The sequence below is a fragment of the Paralichthys olivaceus genome, chromosome 2 (genome assembly GCF_024713975.1).
Source record: "Paralichthys olivaceus isolate ysfri-2021 chromosome 2, ASM2471397v2, whole genome shotgun sequence".
NCBI classification, from domain to species: Eukaryota; Metazoa; Chordata; class Actinopteri; order Pleuronectiformes; family Paralichthyidae; genus Paralichthys; species Paralichthys olivaceus.
Window position 1 is genome coordinate 23,028,334 of NC_091094.1, and position 20,553 is coordinate 23,048,886.

Here is a 20,553-nt window from a genome sequence, read left to right on the forward strand (position 1 = left end):
ATTCCAACTTTGTTCTTGCAATATTACATCTTTCTCATTCAATTTCGGCTTTATTCTCAACTACAACAATTCTTGACAACTACTTCATTCTCAAATACCACATGATTCTTAACCACGTCTTTATTCTGTATTATGAATTTATTCTTTATCACGATTTTATTCTTCACTACGACTTGATTCTTAGTCACGGCTTTATTTTTAATCACGACTATGACTTTATTCCCCTAATACTTGGTCTTCGTTCTCATTATTGACTTTCTTCTCATCATTCCTGTAATATTATGACTTTTTCTCCTTTAATTAAGATTTTATTGTCGGTCCTGATACTCATGATAATGTGGTGCTGATGTACCAAACAATTGTGTATTTCATTATTTGTGTTTATTCACCTTTATTAAACAGGCTGCTCCCCCTTCTAAAATGACACATTCCCTAAAATAACGTCATTATTCAAGTAATATTACAACTTAATTCTCCGGCAATTTACCATATAAGTGAAACTAATACGAAGTGTTTGATTAAGCAAATAAATGAATGAAGGCATAGAACACGATAGTTACATATACAGACATAGTAACCAGAGGGCACAGATTAAGAACGCAAAGATATCTGGTTGCAAAATCTTGGAATCCCTCCCAGGATTTAGATCGACAGGTCACACATACGCAAATGTGAAACATGGGTCAAAGTACACTAAAGTTGAACTTCAAGCGATTTGCTACGCCATAGGAAGCTAATTGTTTATTGGCTTCCTCTCTAGCAAATTTGCATCTGTGTGACTGGGCCCTGAGGTGGGAGCAGGCTCGTGACTTCATGTGGAGTTCAGCTTTGGATAACTTTGACCTGTGAAGCCCTGACAAGAGTCAGTCTAAAAGATCACAGAGGTGTCAAAAGACATCAGGCTATAAGTCAAAACACTGGGGAAGATGAAGAGGTCATAAACATAGGAACTATACTTAACAAAGTGCAGGAAAACTGGACTCAAAGGAGTCATGACCAACTGATGATAAAGAGAAACTCAGAGACAACATATTAAAAAACTAGAGGAGACAACAGCTGTGTCTCAATTTAGGGGCTGCATCCTTCCCAGGACCTGGTCTACGCAGCAGTCATTAGCTGCACCCTTCATTGCCTGTGTAAACCACGTCAGCCGAACCGATGGGGGCAAAGAAACAAGTCAAGCCTCACCTGATACCCAAGGTCGGGCTGTGTTGTGCTGCATGTAAATAAAGCTTTGAATCAACATGTACCTTTTACATTTTTTTTCTCTTTCCCCAATACATTTACGTCATTGATATAGTGTAGCCAACAGAATAACAATGACATGAATATATACAACATATAACATCAAGCATCACATGAATATATATATATAGATATAGATATGCTGCATATCTTGTAAAATAAGAGGAATTTTGCTCAGTGTGCATTTAAATGACATAAACATCAGGCTGGTCTTTACATGGACAAATGACCTTTACTTCCTGAGTGCTGCCTGGATGAAGCCTGCTGGGTATTTGTGCCATCCCACCTACTGTGACAACTGCCAGCAGTTACAATTCAGTTGAGCAGTTATATTGCTGTTTAGAGTCAAGGTACTGGAGGTCAAAATGTTAAATCTTATATGTACAGTACTTAATGACAATATTTTGATCTGTGTTTGTTTGTAATAAGTTCCTCTATATGATGCTGTATAATGAAATGCACTGCTCATCTGTTCATGGAGAGTTCTGTATTTTTTGTAGGGCACAACATGACTTACAAGTTTATTACACTGCATGAATGTGTACATTCGCTGAAAGGCTTTTTTCAAATCAAAAAATCAAGGAATGCCTTTGTGACATAACCTGTGAACCTCTAACAAAAATGAACTGTGCTCTCTATCAAGCAAACCTGAAATGATTTTATCTTTGATATATTTGAGTATTGCAATTAAAACCCAAATCAATATTAATGTGACATTACTGGCTGAAAATATGATGTGAAAAAAAATAGATATATACATATATCTTATGTGATCTTAGTGAGATTCAAATATAGTCTCAGTTCTGTAGAGAGTGATGCAGCTCATTGTGTTCACATATTGACGGGAGATTTCTGAATCAGTTTCCAATAAAGGTTTTCTTGTCGCCCCGTCCTCTGTGTGTGTGGACGAGTGGGTGTATTTCGAGCTTCCTCTTTAGGACACCATTTTCTTTGATGGGTGCTAATGAAGTATTTTGAGACTTATCAGAAATCAGCTTCCCGACCGTGACAATTCTCACTGCTGCCTTGTTCACAGTGCACCCAATGTTCTCAGCCACAGTCACCATGGAGGCCAAGTCCATGCACATTAGTTCAACACTTATTCCAATTATGTCCTCTGTGACACCCACTTCATAGTTAGATATTTATTTGCCATCTAAATAACAAGCTTATTCTTTTTGGTGCTGTCACATTTCTGTGGTTTTTTATCTTCTTTCTATCTTTAACTCATGACAAAGTTTTCCACTGCGTGGTTTACACTGGTGTCACTGTTTTTTGCGTGTGTGAGCAGTGAACCTTCACATCCTGAAGCAGTGAAGCAGGCACATCCTGCCAGTTGGTAGAGGATACGCTCAGATGAGACTGTGAACCAAGTGCAGCTGAAGAAAACAAACAACATAAATGAAGCATCAGCTAACATGGTGAGAGTTTGGCAAGATAAGGATTCCTTCTACCTGTCCAGGAGGAACCCCACCTCTCACCCAGTGTCAGCAGGGATTGGCTGCAGTCCCCTTTGACCTCAGAAGGATTAGCTGGATGAAAGATTCTGTAAGAAATACAGAGACCAGTCATTTTTCAAGACATGGAAACATTTTCAGGAACTCACCATAGTGTCTGTGACCCTCAAGAAACAAACTGATGCTTGTGGCTGGACGCAGCAGCCTCATCGTGTCAATGAACCTACTTTCAATTTTAGTCACTTGGGGGCAGCAGAAACAAGCTGTAAACATAGCACTGACATATTTTTACCAGTGAACTTTGGGAGTTGATGAACTTTTTGGTAAAAAGTGACTTATATACATCAGACCAAAACAAGACACATTAGCACTCATTTGAAATGGCGATCATTTCCATCTATTCCAAAAATCCACCAACTCCCAGGAGAAACATCTGTCTCTGGAGCTGCTAAATGTTCACCTGCTGACACTGTCTGTTTGCTGTGTGGTATTGGACAGGTAGTGTATATGCTGGGTTTATCATTCTTTTGTCAGCTGTCTGCTGCAGATGGAAACAAGACCAATAGATGTTTGTAGAGTTGCGAGCAGTCAAACCGAACAATGGAGTGAAAGCCTGAGGTGGTTGATTATACTATATGAGATTCTAGCCACACCATCCCTTTCATATTATCCATCATGAATGTAATACAAAATGACTTCAAACCATCCAATACTCTGCTGCTAGAATCACCAGCCACATTTAATCCAGAGACCACGTCACACCTCTCCTCCAGCTTCACTGGCTTCAGATCTTCATTGTATTCAACACACAGGACAATGACAAAAACAACAATGAAGAATCATGATATTCTGATGAGGGCTTATACTAAAACTAAAGTGTAACTGACATTCTGAGTGGTGCTCTAATAAACCAGGCTCACTGGTGTGAAAACAGTAGCTGAGTGCAGTGTAATTCCACAAGATGGTGCCAGTGCAGCTTTTTTGCAGCTGCTCAGGACCGTGAGGCCTGAGAAATTAAAATCACAAGCTAATGTGTTGATATGACTTCACTGATCTACAGATCAAATGACAAAATACTGTTGTTGATTGTAACAAAAGATAAAAACTGACATGTCCACATTTCCCAGAGAGGCATGGTGTGGGGAGTGAGCAGTGACATATGCGTCTTATGTTCTCACAGTTACTACAACTACAGCATCGTAGCACCCAGGAAAAATAAGCAGCCAAACAAGCAACAGCAGGTTGGCGGTGATTAAACATCTGTATTGTGAAATATTGACGTCAATCAAAGACGTACGGTCTTCGCTGCCACAACCTCAAATGGCATTTCTATCCACTGTGATGTTCTCAGGTTGCCATATATATTTTTGCTTCTACTCATCACACTTTAGATCACGGTGCAGTTGCTGTCACACCTTTATAAGTACCATATAAACTGTATGAGAGGGAAATCACGAAATGAAGTGAATTCATTGATCATGTCTAGATTTGTAAAGATAGTCTATGTTTTACCTCATATTTTATTTGGCTCACAGGTCAGTTTTCATATTCGTGACGGTATGTAGTTAACAAAATCACAAACAATTATGTGTTGAGATAAACGTGACAGTGATAAAAGATAGTGGCACGGATTTATAAATGCTCACCACACATAACTCCTGGGAAACGCTCTCGAATTTGATATGTTTACAGTCTGTAATCCAAGACATGCTATTGATTTACAGAGGCTCTCTTGCCTTATGGGTTATGCAAGTGTTATGTAAGTATGTGTTGTTAAGAGGAGCTGTATGTTCGGCCGGTTACAACACGTTTAAGCCATCAGGCAGTGAAAGAAAAAACAAATTCCACGGGGAGGGAAAAAAAGCTTTATTAATATTTTAATATATATCAATAATACTTTATATACAAAATATGTACAACAAACAACCTTGTGTTACATTTTCAAAATAAAATCCCAAATACCTCTCTCTATACAAAACTATTATTTTTGTTTGAACTTTACATTCACTCTCTTTGCCACAGACACAACATTTAAAGCGAATACAGTTCAAACACCTGCCGTCGTTGTGTCTGCGTTAAACGAGTAAAGGCAACAGCATGAGCTAGAAGGTCAGGCCTTAACTTGACTGGGAATTTACGGGCAATGACGCAAAAAACGCTAAATACTGTACACGTTCTGTTTGCGTGTACAGCAAAGAGACTACCTCAACCTTCCTCTGGTCGCGATGCGGATACACTCAGCGGGTCACGTATCAAAAATAGAGATGTATGAGTAGTATAAACAACAAAAAAATATTACAAGACATTACTTCACAGGACATCCATCTAGATGCACAAATAGTCGTGACTCACAGATTAAATCATAAAAAAAGCACATATCGTCACATCAATCCTCAACAGACATGAGTGACACACCCTGCACGCCGACAACGCCCTGAACATTCTTTGGACATCGTGAACACTTGTATTCATTTAGCTCCAAGGTAACTTAAGGGTAAGAGAAGTGAAGTCTTCTCCTGTCACGTGTCTAGTTGACATGTTTTTTTTGTTTTTTTGGTAACGTTCTATTCTAAACAATGTTTCCTTGCAGTTAGAGAAGTGAAAAACACTGAGGGTAGATCCTCCATTCACAGATCTACAGCAGGTATTTAAGCAGCATCTAAAAGGGGCTTTTGTTCAATCTTTACATTCATTACAGACTGATGTGTGTGTGTGTACAAAAGGTAGGTCCAAATAATACATGTTTCTTTGGGAGGGAGTGGTGTATCTGTGTCCTACACTCTGGGTAAACTTCTGACATTCAACAATGAGCGTGGAGAAGGCGAACCTTGCTAGAAACAGAAACAAAGAAAGACACTTTAACTGATCATGTTCACAGTGTTTCAGAGCCGTGCAACAGGTAATATACGAGCCACTGCATGGACACTGCAGGTTGCCCCAAGAGATCCTGTTTGAATATGTGGGAAGCTGATGATTAATGGTGGTTTCCAGTTGGGGCTCTCTGCTGGGGTCAGTGTTCTGATCGGCCAAACAACAGCGGTGGTTTGAAGGGATACCAGTTCAGAGTCTTCTCAGTTGGGCCAACTATTTAACCCTGTTCAACATTTGAAGGGCAAAGTTTCCACAGAAACACTTCTGTTTAGTCTTTGGTTTCCAAGTTCAAAGGAGGGACCTGCTTTAAAGCTTTGTGAAGAGCAGGGGAGTCCATGGCGGCGTGGTGTGGGACCGGAGACCCTCCCCTTGGGGACATCACCAAGGATGAGGGAAGTGTTTCTGGGTGCAGGCTCACTGAAGAGCCATTCATGCCTGGGTACATGACTGGCATGCCCCCTGTGTACCAGCATTTCTCCAGCATGGGCAGATACGCTGCGGCTGCAGCAGCTGCGGGGGGTATGAGGTAGAAGGGTAGGCAAAACGGGGGCTGGTTGGCTGAGAAGCTCATGTAGCTGCCGGGGCCTCCTGTGGCGTGACCGGCGGGGATCTCTTCCTCGGTCGAGTCAGACCTTGACTTCTTGGCATGTGGCTCATCGCCCTCCTGCTTGATGGCACCGGTCGTACATTCAGACGAAGCGTGCTTGACTCCCCCCTCTCTCGCGTGGCTTTCTGACCACTGAGCTCTGGGGTCGCGCTCTCCCCCGTACCCGCTGTCTGTGTCTGTGTCACTGCCGCTTTGCTCCCCTGTCCCGTGGGGGTAAGTCCTCTGAATGACAGGGACACAGTTCTTGGCGGTGCCCTCGGAGGCCCGCAGGGGCTGTCCTGCGGGCTGCTTCACCTTCACTGTAGCTTGAGGGACAGTCTCCTCTGGATGTAGGCTGCTTTGATGCTGCAGGACTTCAGCTGCTACTTTCTGGATGTGGCCGATGACATGGGAAGCGGTCAGGTCCTTGCTGCTTTCTTGGTTGGCCAGACAGTGCAGGACCTCTTTTGCACACAAGTGAAACCCAGAGCGAAACATCTCCTCGCTGCTCTCTGCACCATCACCTCCATGATCACCTGGAAGTTTAAAAACACAAGGTCAAGAAAACTTTTTGCACAGTATTAATGCAATAACTGACTGCAAAGAGCCTGGTCTGCCTCCTGCAAAACATCTGCTTGTACTTCATATCAACAAGACATCACAGACACGGGACTTACTAATTTGCAGGTCCTTCTGTAGTGCCATGATTTTCTGCTGCTGTTGATCCAGGAGAGTACTCAGGGCTTTCACATGCTTGAGAGTGAGTTCCAGCACCACAGCTTTCTCCAAATGACCCAGCGTCTAAAACAGGAAGACCTTCGATAAGCATGTTGATCTTTCTTATGTAACACATTCTGCAGCTGAACAGAGGACAGGCCTGGGGTAGTCATGCAATCCACGTACGCACACACAGGCACAGATATACACACATCGAAAAATTCTCAACAACAATCTCAAACATCTCAAAACTAAATAAAAAGCTGAAATAGAAAAAAATACCATACTGAAAAATGATATATCTTTACGTATTTTCTCCTCTTAAAATCTAAAAACTTTTCTATCTTTTGAGCCTCCAAATCTGAGTCCAGAGAAACCATGTGGCGTCTCGGGTTCCCTGGCTGTTCACACACACACATGCCACATGTAGAACATAATACCCACCGTGAGCTTCAGATGTTCAGGCAACAAATCCTTCAGTTGGGCGATGCATTCGTTGATCCTGTCCCGTCTTTTCTTTTCGATCAGTCGGTGTGGCAACTTGTAGGTCTCCTGGAGAGGAGGGGAAATCTTTTGTCAGAGAAATCCTTGTTGCTAAATGCAGGAATATGATGTATTTAAGTAAATAAAAAACTTTTATTTACCTTGCTCTCATCCATGCGCTTCAAGCCCCTCCTGGGTTTGTATACGTACATTGGGAAATCCATTCTTTAGAAAAAAAAAACAGAATTAGTTAGTTTTTACTTTGGTAAGCGTGCTTTACATATATAGTTTGAAGAAGAATAAAATATATTTTTAAAAATGTCCTTTTACCCTGACATGTCAGCTATATCCAGTGATGGGTGTTTGGGTACACAGGGAGGTGGTTGCGCACTCGTAATCCTCTCCATGTCGTTTCACTGCAAAAGTCTTCAAAAAGCCTTCAAATGCAGTCGCGAAAAAATCCACACACGAGAATCGAAGAAGTATCTCCTGTCGTCCAGAGTGTGTGTTGCTGCGTTCCCGCTCTGAGTGGTTGGGCACCGTGCAGCGCTGTCACCTCGGGTCCGGACTCCGGTGGTGTGTGAGTGTGTGTGTCTGTGATCGCAGCTCCACGCCCGGCTGGAAGAAGTGTGAGAGCTGGGTGGGTTTTTGACTACGTGTTAAATAAACCCTGTGACTACAGGCACGTCTCTCCACAAGAGACACTGACTCCGTCACATGAGCCTCACGTGTTGGACGGCGCTTTCAACTCCTCACACACCCCTCCCCTCCCTCCCCGCGCGTACACGCACGCACGCACGCACTCCTCCCTCCTGTGTAGTAGCTGCTCCTCCGCCGGGGCTGAGTCTCGTGTACCACCATGCTCCAGCTCCATGGGGCAGGGACGTGTTTGCAGAACAGAGCGTGTTTACAAGACAGGAAGTAGAGCAACAGTTCCCTCGTTATCAGCCGCCACACTGCAAATATGGCTGCATATACCGCACATTACACCGAGGACAACTCTGTACAACCAACAACACAGAGAACGAGAGTGTTGAGCGTCGTGTAGCAGCTGCAAGCTACACGCTGAAAGATCCGTGCAGTGATTTTAGACGAGTTTGGAAAAAGTCTATAAGAAGAACATGCAAAACAAGTAAAACGAGCAATAATAACAATGACAACAATAATTATAGTAATTGAATTGACTTAATAATCATCAATCAATCAATCAATCATCCATCTATTTATTGTAGCCTAGTCAATCTATGCGATCACAATATATGTGTAGGCCTATATATAAAATATATTACATATATTATATATATATATATATATATATATATATATATATATATATATATATATATATATACACAAGTAAGGTGACCACAAATTAATTCTGCAATTACATATATATATGGGTGTGTGTGTGTGTGTATTGATAAATGGCATACACTAAAAACATAAAACTGCAAATTGTAACAAACTACAAAGATCCATGGTGAGATGTGTGTAAGTATATTTTATATATATATGTATATATATGTACATATTGTAACACACAAGTAACCATGGTTAATTCTGCAATAATATATATATATATATATGTATATATATGTAAAACAATATGTATATATATATATACATATATAATGGCATACATAAAAACCCTAAAACTGCATATTGTAACAAACAACAAATATCAATGGTGAAATGAAAGTTAATCTCTCTCTCTTTATATATACCGTATATATATATATATATATATATATATATATATAAATAAATATATATAATATATTACATATTGTAACACACAAGTAACCATGGTGACTGAAATTAGTTCTGCAATAATATATGCATAATATATCTAATATAATTTTAATAAAATTGCGTATATTGTTACAAACAAACAGCTCAGTCGGCCAAGTGTTTTTATATTCTCTGCGTCCTGCTGCCAGACATGTGCCACGCGCACGGGATGGACACGGTGTAATTTCACACTGTACCCATTTGATGCGCGGCACGTGCGCACAGTGAGGCGGGGCGGTGTGTTGTTGTGTTTTTGTAAAGGCTGCAGTACTAACACCGTATAAACTGGATGTCACGTTGACATCCTCATGGCAGAGGGGGGGAGGGAGGGGGGGAGAGACATGCAGAGATAGAGAGAGAGACAAGGAGACAGGGAGAGATAGAGAGAGGGAGAGTGGGAGGGAGGGAGAGAGAGAGAAGGAGACAGGGAGAGAGAGAGAGAGTGGGAGGGAGGGAGAGAGAGAGAAGGAGACAGAGAGAGAGAAGGAGACAGGGAGAGAGAGAGAGAGAGCGAGGGAGGGAGGGAGAGAGAGAAGGAGACAGGGAGGAAGAGAGGAAGAGAAGGAGAGCCGAGCGGCAGATCCCTGCCGGTGACGTCACGCTCACAGACAAGCCGAGGGCAGCCGAGTGCTCGGTCGGTTCCATCCGCCGATGTCCCGAAGCAGCCAGAGACTAAAGATAGACACAGGCTGGAAACAGGAGAAACGTGGAGCGAGCACAGGCTCTCTGTCTGCACCTGCTCTGAACACCAAATACACCGAGACACGTCCTCCAGTCAGGACAACTTGTTTTTATTTATCATTTCAGATCTTGAAGTTTATGTTTATATATTTTTTTTCAAAACGGTGAATAAAAAATGCAACCATCTAAAACTGAATTGCTGTCATTACTGTTGTTGTGCAAATGTTTCTATGTCACTATCAGCCATCAGAGCAGAGACCTGTAGGTTCTTTGGTGTTATCAACAAAGTGCACCTTCATTAAATCAAATTGGATTATCATTATTAATAAATACATATTGAAGATGTGCATGTTCCAGTTTGCTCTTTGTGAAGTTGTGGATTTCTGCTTGAGTTAAATGTGCATCTTACACTTTTAACATTGTTTTTTCTTAGAATATTTTTAGTTTATACGCACACGCTCGTGCACACACACACACGCACACACACAATATATCAATATATCAGCAAATATTTATACACACACAAACAATCTACAATTCCTAAGATGTCATTATCAAACTCATATGACAAAGAAATATGATTGAGGTTTGATATTTTACTGTTTAGACATATAGACTCCACTTTAAATAATTATACATAAAAAGAAAACACAAATACAACCAAATCTAAAACTTAAATTAAGATTTTTTTTACATAAAATATAAACATAAACACACATCTGTTGACATTGTTTATTTTGTGAAATAAAAGTTTTCATATTGGAAAACAAAAATGCTGGAACCGATATGTCTGTGAATGGCTCATATCTGCTGATATTATTGGCCAAAAATTGTAAATGTAAATTGTAAATATACATTGATATACGTATATATCCTATTCGGGATATTTACAGTATTCCAATTCATTTCACTGGCTTATGATAATTCTACAACACCAGTATGACTCATGTTGCACCCACTGATCACTGAATGGTTGTAAATAAATACATTTTTAAACGAAGAGCATAATGATTTTACTATATATGGACAATTTCATATAATAAACAGACATCACAATGAGTAAAGGATAATTACATCAATTTTAATAAATAATCCTACTTTAATATACAAATTGACAGTGCTTACATTTTTAATTCATGTTAACATTAATTTTGAGCAACAGTTGTTTATCTCCATCTCATTTTTCTATACAAAAGCAAAAGTAAGCAACAAACTTTATGTACACACAGTAGTTCCAAAAAAAACGGGACTTCTAAATCAACTAATACATATTAGTGAACATGAGCATAAAAGTTAGAGACTGCACAAGCATGAATCAGACTTTAAATGAGGGACGGCAGGCACAAGTGAGAAATGGCGCTAGTTATGTTATTTAAAGTAAAATATGCGCAACTCCTGAGGAAATTATAAATGCATGAGTGACACGATATCTGACAGACTAGTCAAATATTCTAAATGTCAATTAAATAAGAAAGTAAATCTATTTAATTTGCACAGAGAAGTGACACCACTGGATTTGCGGAAACTATCTGTATATATTGCTCTCACACAATTTACTATCGAGTGCAGGTGACACTCCAGAAGTATGCACATTTTCAAGAAAGAAAAAAGTAAAATTGAGAAGGCCAGCTTATTCAATATTTTCTCTATATTTAAGTAAAGACAACTGACAACTCCCTACTTTATCCAGTGACAGTAAAGTACAAACAAAAATGTTGGCCCATGCCTGAAGTAAGAAATGACTGATGGAACTTAAATCCACACACCAGCGAGGTTGCATATTTAAGTTAATATATTGCACAAAAACGTACAAAAATAAGACATGAAATACTGCTAATTATGAAATATAAATAGAAAACATTCAAATAAAATGACAAAGAAATGGGTGTGATTCCTCCTGTCCAGTCAGCTCCATCATGTTTCAAGTTAAAGGCCATGTGTTGAGGAATCTCGATTTATTTCTACACAGAAAACGTTTGGCACAAAGTGCGACTGGACTGAGCAGAACGAGGTGGGTGAATGTTACTCCGCTTAGTAACACGTGTGTGGGACGGAGCTACACATCGCCTTATGTCTACCTATGCGTTACAGTGGTTCCCTACCGTTATACGTTAAACTCACACTCAGTACAGCGTACTACCTCCGAGTGGCACACAGTCGATGGCGAGCTGCTTCCAAGGTGTGTCAGTCGACCTTACGCAGGCTGCTGGGGGTTGACGTTCATGTGCTGAGGGTGCCCCAACAAGCCGATCCGCTGCTTCTGCTTCCTTTGTTCAGTCATCTGAAGAAACAGAGACAACAGATTATTTAAAAAACCATCCCACCTGTTCCTCTGCTGCCACGCTCTTCTTATTCTGCTGTGTATGTTGGCAGCCTCTCCACATCGATTCAACCTTTTACATGACTTTACAGAAACGCAGCACACTGCCGAAGTGATTCTTCTGTTCACACCTTCAGCAGCGTCTTGTCTGACGAAAGCAGTGCAACGCAAACTACTAATACTGAAACTGAGTTGAAAAGAAATTTCAGACATCAAGCAAAGCACATGAGTCAAAACACAGGTGTTAACCTTTATACCAAAAGGAACAGTCATGGCTTTTCTGCTCAGAATTATCTTTAAGGTTGTAATTTGCACCTCAACACTGAAACACAGCAAAATAAAAGTGAGAGGACTGATTGGTCTTGTAATGAGTGTTCCACAGAAATAATTCTACGTGGAAGGATGTCATTTTGTTATTAAAATGTCCATTAGGTGAAAAGTTTAAACTCAGTAACTGCAAATTGTATTAAATTACTTAACACAGAGAGGACTTGTGGCACTGCTTGTGCTATTTTACAAATTAGATCCTGCAAAAGTAGAGAATTAAAATGGTCACTTCTACGCATCAGCACCGTTGTTTCTGTTCGTTTTGAAGTCAGAGCCGGCCGATGAATCTGGAGTGAAAATGTGAGGCTCTGCCCTTCACAGCTTTCACAAACAATAATCATTTCCCCCCTGTCTGGGTCAAAATGTCTCGTTAACATTCACTTCCTCACAGATGGTTCTCATTTCAAGGGTAAAGACACTCTTACAATGCGGTTTACTAGAAACAGTGGATTGCAGACATTGTGCAATTAAAGTGCATCACAGCGCTATTACACAACTTACTAGTACTTGAATCTGTCAGTTTGATCACTGCATAAACATTCAGTTAACCAGCCTAAAGAAAAGTATTATCACTTTGCTCTTCTAAATGTTGAGAAAGGCTCTATCCAGTAAATACACAGATCAATACATAGATAACAAATACAAACTCCACTCTTAGCCATAAGGCCAGTAATGAATTCCAGAGGAAGCAGAGGCTGTTGCTCACAGATGAAAATAAAATCAGGCTGACAGCCTCATGAGCTACGTTGTGCACGATGACTCACTGCGTTTTGCATTTAGTAAGCTCTGCAGCCAAAGGGCGAGGAGCTGTGAACAAACAAACAAACCACGAGCGGCGTTCGCTCGTCCACATGCAGAGAAAACGTCATGCTTTGAAGTCAAAGTTTCAAAGTCGGAGTGCTGTGCTTGAGGATGACCGACCTGCTCTTTGAGCTCCGTCAACTGGCCCGACAGGTTGGACACCAGTTTCATGGTGGACTCCAGCTTCTCCTGCAGGTTCCTGATCTCATTCTGCTCCCCGTCTGCATCGCTGCTGACCAAGGACATGGCCCGCATCCGTGGGAACCAGTCCAAGTTGTGATCCTGGTAAACAGAGAACTGGACTGTTAGGGCAGGTACATAAAAACAGAGTGAAACGAATTCTATAACGTTCCTTGTGGCATCCTCTTAAAGGTTTTCAGTGATTCATTTGTAAGTAGTTGTAAGTGTACATCATCAAATAATCTGGCCTCATTTCCAGTCTTCAGTGCAGAAGAACAAAAAAAACACAAATGGAATCAAGTGTGTGTTACTACCAGGCCCCATTTGATCTGTGTTTTCATTGGCCCTGCTTCCTCTCTTTGGTTGCTTGCAGTGATTCTATGCTTACACTATTGACTGCAATCATATGGGCTGTGGGGTTGTTTTGAAATCACTTGTTTTCAGCAGTTTATTTATCGATGCTACATACTGCTAACTTACAAAAACCTGTGAAACAAAGTGGAGAAAACGAATTTCCTATTTGATTAAACACACGTCACCTGACATGTCGTACTGACATAAACACGCAGCCCTTGAAAGATCCTGTGAGTCACTGTCAGGCTCACAGGAGCTTTTAAGGGCAGGTTAGAATTTGGTGTACGCTTTTGAAATCTTAGCTGCACCAGTGATTTCTCCTGAGGAGAACTAACAGCACAATATCTCCCGGCACAAACAAGACCTCTGACTCTCACGACTTGCACACTGGTGTCTGCAGCACTCACGAAACACTAAAGCTTAATGTGTGAAGTCTAATCAGCTCTTTCACATTTGTAAAGCGACAAACTGAATGACTCAAAGGAGCCGTTAACTTCTCTGAAGATACATTATGTCAGTGAAAAGTATTTTAGCTGATTCCATAATATGGTGTTTTCTATCAGAGCCCATGATTTGACAGGTTTCCGACACATCTAACGATGGTGGAGGTGTTAACATTTGCCAATTGTTTTTTTAATGTGTTGATGTTTTAAAAGGATGAGTGTGAGGAGGGATGATTGAAAAAGTTTGGTTTGAATTTATATGTAGGTCTTACAAAATAATGAGGCATAAACAAACTTGATAAGGATGTTTTTGATACTATATTTGTTTTTCGTGCTATGTAATTTACATGTATACATATACAACAGAGACAGAGACATGAGACACAGCAGCCACACCAGGGCAGGTTGTGTTCAAACATGGCTGAGGGGTCACTCGGGTGCATTCTTTCAAGCCTCTGTCTCCTCTGGCACTTCACCAACACATGCCTTTGTTATTGTGTCCTGTCTGAACCCACAGAGCCAAAAGTCATGTGAGCGTATCCATGTTTAATTCTTCACAACATAAACACACACATCCCACACTCGCAGGAATGTCGCCGTCATGTGAACTCAATCATAGCCATCAGTGTTAATGCAGCGTGAATGAAAAGGAAGGATGCCGCACAGCTGCTGAGGTCAGAGTGTAAAAACAGCAGAACTGCTGAAGAACTGGGCTGGAAAAGTCCCCGGGTTTCAGTGGTTGATTTTGGAGACACATGGGCGAGTGGGATGGCTGCATCCGAACCACAAACCAGTCCTGGGTTAGACAGCAGCCAAGCGGGGGAATCACACAACACAAAGATAATGAGCAGCATCAAGTCATTCTGAAATATGAAGAGGACTGAGCAAGTTCCACTTCCTGAAGGCAAAGATACTGAAGTTATGTTTACATATACTTCACCTGCCTCTACCAACACAAACCAACTTACTGTATCTGAACACGGCTCTTACTGTATCTTTATGCTCTATGCAATATTTGTTACGTGAGAAAGTGAGTATAATGTGCAGTTTCTATAATAGCGGTACTTCAATTCACACAGCTTTGGAGATAAAATATTTTTGAAAACACATTTATCTCAGTAGAGTTTCCCAAACTCAGTTCTTTTTATGTGCTGTTTAAAATATGAACTAAACATGGTAGAGGTCATTTCCCCATCCAGGACTCGGCCCGCAGACATAAAAGCTCACATGTTTGTTAGATGACAGTGTCACCAGCAGAGCTGCCCACTTTCCTCGGTGTTTACGAGTGAAAACACTTCCAGTAAACTGAGAAACACAACCCCAACTTAAGATTCTACATCATGATGGTTCAATGGAAATGACAGAAGTGAAGTTTATTTATTACTAAAACCACAGAGAAACAGGATGCTGTGTGGTTATACTAGCAACAGAAAACGTCACAGCCACACCACAAGCCAGAGAGAAGGCCCACAGTCTAAACACATACAAATCGATGCCAAAAATGATCCCATGTCCTGACAGACATGGGCAGTTAGAGTTTAATAAGCTGTATGTCTGTGGCTATGGGTGTTTTAAGTTCACTCACGAAGCTGGGGCGTTTCAGTGTCGGGCAAAGAAAAGAATTTAGGGCAACAAGGTTGAGTCGAGCCTTTTTACACCTTTGATGTGACACTTCACTCAGAGTCCTTCATCATTGACGTCAGTCCCAGTCATTGTCAGAGTAGTTTGACTTCTACACCCCCTTCAGTCCTGGTGGGTCCTCTGCTTTTTTGCAGCATCAAATAAATCGAAAGACAGTGGGAGAGGCGGCACAGACTGAAGAAGATGGACTCGCAAATCATGAAACCCTAATCTGCAAAGAGGCTATATATGGAAATGTATTCACTTGTATGACAAATACTAACCAATCAACAGGGTTATAAAACCCAGTCAGTAACCTGTGAGGAATAATGGATTATATCATATGGTCAATTGACACACACACGATGGATGAGGTTAGTTACAAGTGCCAGAGCAGAATTCGAAATGCGTGTCTTGATAATTTAAAATATGTGACTATTTAGTATTGTCATGAAGATGGACAAAATTTAAACACACCCTTCAGTATATGATTGTGATTTGTATTTCTGTACTGGTATTACTTTACATTTTCAAGGTACGAAGCAAACTAAAAAAAATTCTACATAGAGTGAACCTCTAATGAAACTTAAATTCAGTTGGATATAAATTACACCCAGGATTTTGTCATGTATTTCGTGTTTTTAAAAATTGGAAAATAAATAACTGTCGCCTCTCTCTCTCACTCTTTATGTTTACCATCTGAATCACAAAAATTGCACTTTAAAAGTCAAGGGTGGAAAAGTGAATCAAATTAAATATAATTCTTGTAAGTAACATGAGGAAATGCAGGAAAAAACCTAATCTCCATGAATGATGTTATGAACATGACTGAGGAGAGAATTCAGTGTTAACCAAACACTGCAATCTTTGTGGACAACACTACAAAGAGGCATCAGACACTTGCACGTAAAGCAGAGAGTTAATGCGAAGGATGACTGGGTCAGCTGACGGGTCATCGGGGTCTTTCGCACCATGTGTGCCTTGTCCGCTCAGGCTGCACCTCAAAAACCGCTGGTCAGAATGGACCCTTGACAAACTCAATTTGGCTCAGCGGGGTGCAAGGTCAGTGGAAGAGAGGATGGGGGTTAATCTCAAATCAGGTGGTTGCTCACAAGACTGAGTGTAGCAGATCAAGTCTAGAGGCAGTGAAGTGGGCTGAATGGCATCTGATGAGAAACTGTGTCAGAAGCGGACAGCGACATAAGTGCGTCAGAGAAGCAACCACTTCACAAGAAGGGGCTTTCCTTTGGCAGTTAAGCTTTCTAATAGCTCACAGACTACAACTATGATGCACTATCAAAACAATCTTTTTTCTTTCTGTTTTAACTTTTTTTTTAATTGGTTCATTTTGTCTGGTGTAATCAGTTGTGACGTACAGTAAAAGCTGAAATGGACCTGTGTGTATCTGGAGTGTTGTGCAAAACACACAAACTTACTTACTAGCCTATCACTTTTTGCATGTTCATCAGTTTCCAATGCACTGTTTAAAGCAATGTTTTGTAATTCAACATGTAAAAAAAAAGGATAAAAAACACTCATAGTCCTGCTCTGGCTAAGTGCCTACCATGAGGTGTGTGGAGGTGTGTGTGTGTGTGTGTGTGTGTGTGTGTGTGTGTGTGTGTGTGTGTGTGTGTGTGTGTGTGTGTGTGTGTGTGCTTAATGATTAAAGCAAGGCATGGCTGCTTCAGCGGATTAACACATTTTGTAATGCTTTGGGAGGATTCAAGGTCATAGAGGCGAGGATTACATAAGGCAGTCCTGGTACTGTGGGGCAGATGAGGTAAAAAATATTGTTTATACTGCTGCTACAGAGAAACATAAAGGGATGCAGTGATGAACCTGTTCAAACCGGAGGAACAAATTCAGTTATTCAGCAAAGACTAAAGGTGACGCACGCACAGTTCTGTAGTTCTACATGTGTAATCACATGTTAATTCTGTAAAACAACGTGAGGCAGAGCTGCATTTCTGGACTGAAGAGTGTATGTATGTATTCTCTACTCCTCTTCAGTGGAGATTTGAAGGTTTTGCTTGAATAGACCATATTCACATGACGGCCATTTTTCTCGGACATCACACTCAGGATTGGAAGCTCAAATACTGATAAAAACAGAATAATGTTGTACTGCTGTGTTCCAGGTCATATAAACACAGCGAATTTGACACAAAGATTTAACTTTCACAAGACCCTAAAGTCCCTTTTCCGCTGGTCAAACAACCAATCATCGTCCTCGAACCTCTGGCTTTTGTCTCAAACTGGAATGGATATAATCAGCATCACTCCTGGGTCAGTAGACAGGTTTTAATTCGCTTCGACTGAGTTTAAACATATTTGATAGTTGCAGCAAATGTTAGCATTCAACCACTCCCTAGCCACGAGGACTGTTTTTATATTGAAGTATCTACGCACATTTTGGACACATTTATATTAAACTGTAAGTCAAATTTACTGGATGTAATCAAGCTCTCCACGTAGCATTTTAAGTCTTTTCACCTGAATATTCAGATTAAAAAAAGAAACTGAAAGGCAACCTCCTGGCAATGGGGAAGGAGTCAAAGTATATACCTGAGTATACCTAATAATTTGTTGTGGAAGATGTGTATGCGGAATGAAAACAGTTTGTCTGTTTTTATGTGACCTATACATTTATCACAGTAGTATGTTATTCTGCTCATATCAGCATTTGAGCTTTCCACCCTGATGTCAGAGGAAAATGTCCATTGTGTGAATATGGTCTATGTTCGACTTTTGAAACAGTGAAAAGTCAAAATACATGTGCACCAAACATCCTTACCCTGATCATTTCTGCCACATAGCTCTCCGGGCCAGTGTACTCCGTCGAATCTTTGACCTTCACCAGGACGATGAAGAACAGGTAGTGCCACATGTTGTGCTCAACTTTGATGTGCTCTTCAAAGGTGACGGTTTTATTGTCAAACTTGTCTCTCTCCAAACCTAGGAAACAAAATAATACAAACCCCATGCACATGCACGAAGCACACACACAGGATATAAACACAGTGCTCTCATTTCTCTGGAAGAGTGAAGAAATGCACTTTGTGTTACAACATGACAGCGGTTCTTGTGACCTGAATGATGATGACTGACTGAAAAAACCAAAACAAGAGGAAATAGGATCACAAGAGTATGGGCAGACAAAACGTCAGAGGTGAAACTTGCTAAAAATGGTCACCTATCGTTTGCTCCGCGTTTGCAAAAAAGGAATAACCCTTAATCTAGTTGCCCAACCCAAAGCAGTAAGAATGACCACAACTAACCAATGACTGCTCACATGCTTCAGACGAAGTGACAATAAGTGAGTGCTTAGCCACCTAACGCCTAAATGAGTGTATAGTCTAACATGGTCAAGACCCATAAAACAACAGGAAGAAACACCACTCCTCCACAGCAGCACTTGCCATGACTAACCCCTCATTCTGGGAAGAGGAGGCGTTTTGTTGTTTATTACCTAGAAAAACAGCCCTGATGCGAAGCTGCATCACAGCAGTCGCATGCTCATACAGGAACACACACAGCACCTGCAGCAGACCACTTGTGTGATTTCTTTTGATTTTGCCGTCATGTGTGAACATGCGGCATTCACACCTGCCGATTATACTGCACCCCTGGTGCTATGCGTGGTATGTTGGGTATTGAATTGAACTGTGAGGCATTTCTGCTAAGAAGGGAGTACGACTACAATACAGAGATGATGACTAAAAGAAGAGACGTGTGTCAAAGTCTCATTCCTATAATTAGTTTCAGTCTTTAACGAGTGAGAACATAAAATGTATTTTATGGTTTTAAAAAAAAGATTTGAAGTCATTTTGCAACATCATCATTTAGAACCACTCTGCAAATGCATTTTTATTTAATCCCTCACCGCAGATAAAACACGTCGTCTTCAGGATCTCCTCTTTCTTCTGCTTCTCGCTCCTCAGGTCAGCAAACGTGTCGATGATGACACCGAAGATGAGGTTGAGGACGATGATGATGACCATGAAGAAGAAGAGCAGATCGTAGATCACTCTGGCTGCAAAAAGAGGTTCCTGTTGGAGCAAGTGGAAAAAAACTTGACATGAGATAATAAAGTGATGTCACACACACACATAAACACATAGAATCTTCACCTATTAAAAGTTCACTCATTGTTCACAGACAAGGGTTATTTGGATTTAATAGATTGACTTTCCAATGTGCAAATTGGATTTTAGTTATTCAAAAGCTATTAAAGTTATAGGCACATATTAAGTTGATAATATTAATTATATACTCACTTGTTAAGCAATTTGAAGAATGCACTCTTCAAAATCCAAATATCTCACTTTTATTTGAAAAGTAAAGTTTTCTAATTTTCCACATTATAGTAATGTGGAGCCCCACTCGTGTAGTTTTACTGCTGTCACTTTGACAACACAGTGGTCGCCCTTGTCGCCCCACCACCTGACACAACAGAAACCAGTGCAGAGACTTCACACAAATGCTAAGATAACTGAGGTTTAAATAAGTCTAATGAGTCATGGCCTCATTCTATGGGTCAAAGCAGCAAAGGCAACACATGCTGTGGCAGTATACAAGCTGGTCTTCACCCTGGAGAAACACAATTAATGCGCCCCTTCACTCCACACAGGGCATCAAGGGGCTGGCCAACAATGTTTGCTTACTGGGTCAAATATG

General features: G+C 40.7%; 2 protein-coding genes across 15 annotated transcripts in view; both read right to left on the minus strand.

Annotated features, from left to right (window-relative positions):
* Window positions 1-4,547: 4,547 nt before the first annotated feature.
* Window positions 4,548-8,275, minus strand: bhlhe40 (basic helix-loop-helix family, member e40). The gene is made up of 5 exons (XM_020087071.2): window positions 7,690-8,275; window positions 7,521-7,584; window positions 7,321-7,428; window positions 6,837-6,960; window positions 4,548-6,695 (listed from the first exon to the last, which is right to left on the minus strand). The coding sequence occupies exons 1-5, from the start codon at window positions 7,764-7,766 to the stop codon at window positions 5,842-5,844; spliced, it is 1,227 nt and encodes a 408-aa protein (XP_019942630.1). The 5' UTR covers window positions 7,767-8,275; the 3' UTR covers window positions 4,548-5,841.
* A 2,616-nt stretch (window positions 8,276-10,891) lies between these two features.
* Window positions 10,892-20,553, minus strand: part of itpr1b (inositol 1,4,5-trisphosphate receptor, type 1b) — an 85,337-nt gene continuing 75,675 nt past the window's right edge. For all 14 annotated transcript variants that reach the window (XM_069512494.1, XM_069512482.1, XM_069512488.1 and 11 more), the window contains 4 exons: window positions 19,760-19,925; window positions 18,671-18,831; window positions 13,400-13,561; window positions 10,892-12,112 (listed from right to left, as the gene is read on the minus strand). In XM_069512494.1, the coding sequence (XP_069368595.1) occupies window positions 12,026-12,112; window positions 13,400-13,561; window positions 18,671-18,831; window positions 19,760-19,925 (576 nt within the window). In that variant the 3' untranslated portion in view covers window positions 10,892-12,025. The remainder of the gene's footprint in view (window positions 12,113-13,399; window positions 13,562-18,670; window positions 18,832-19,759; window positions 19,926-20,553) is intronic.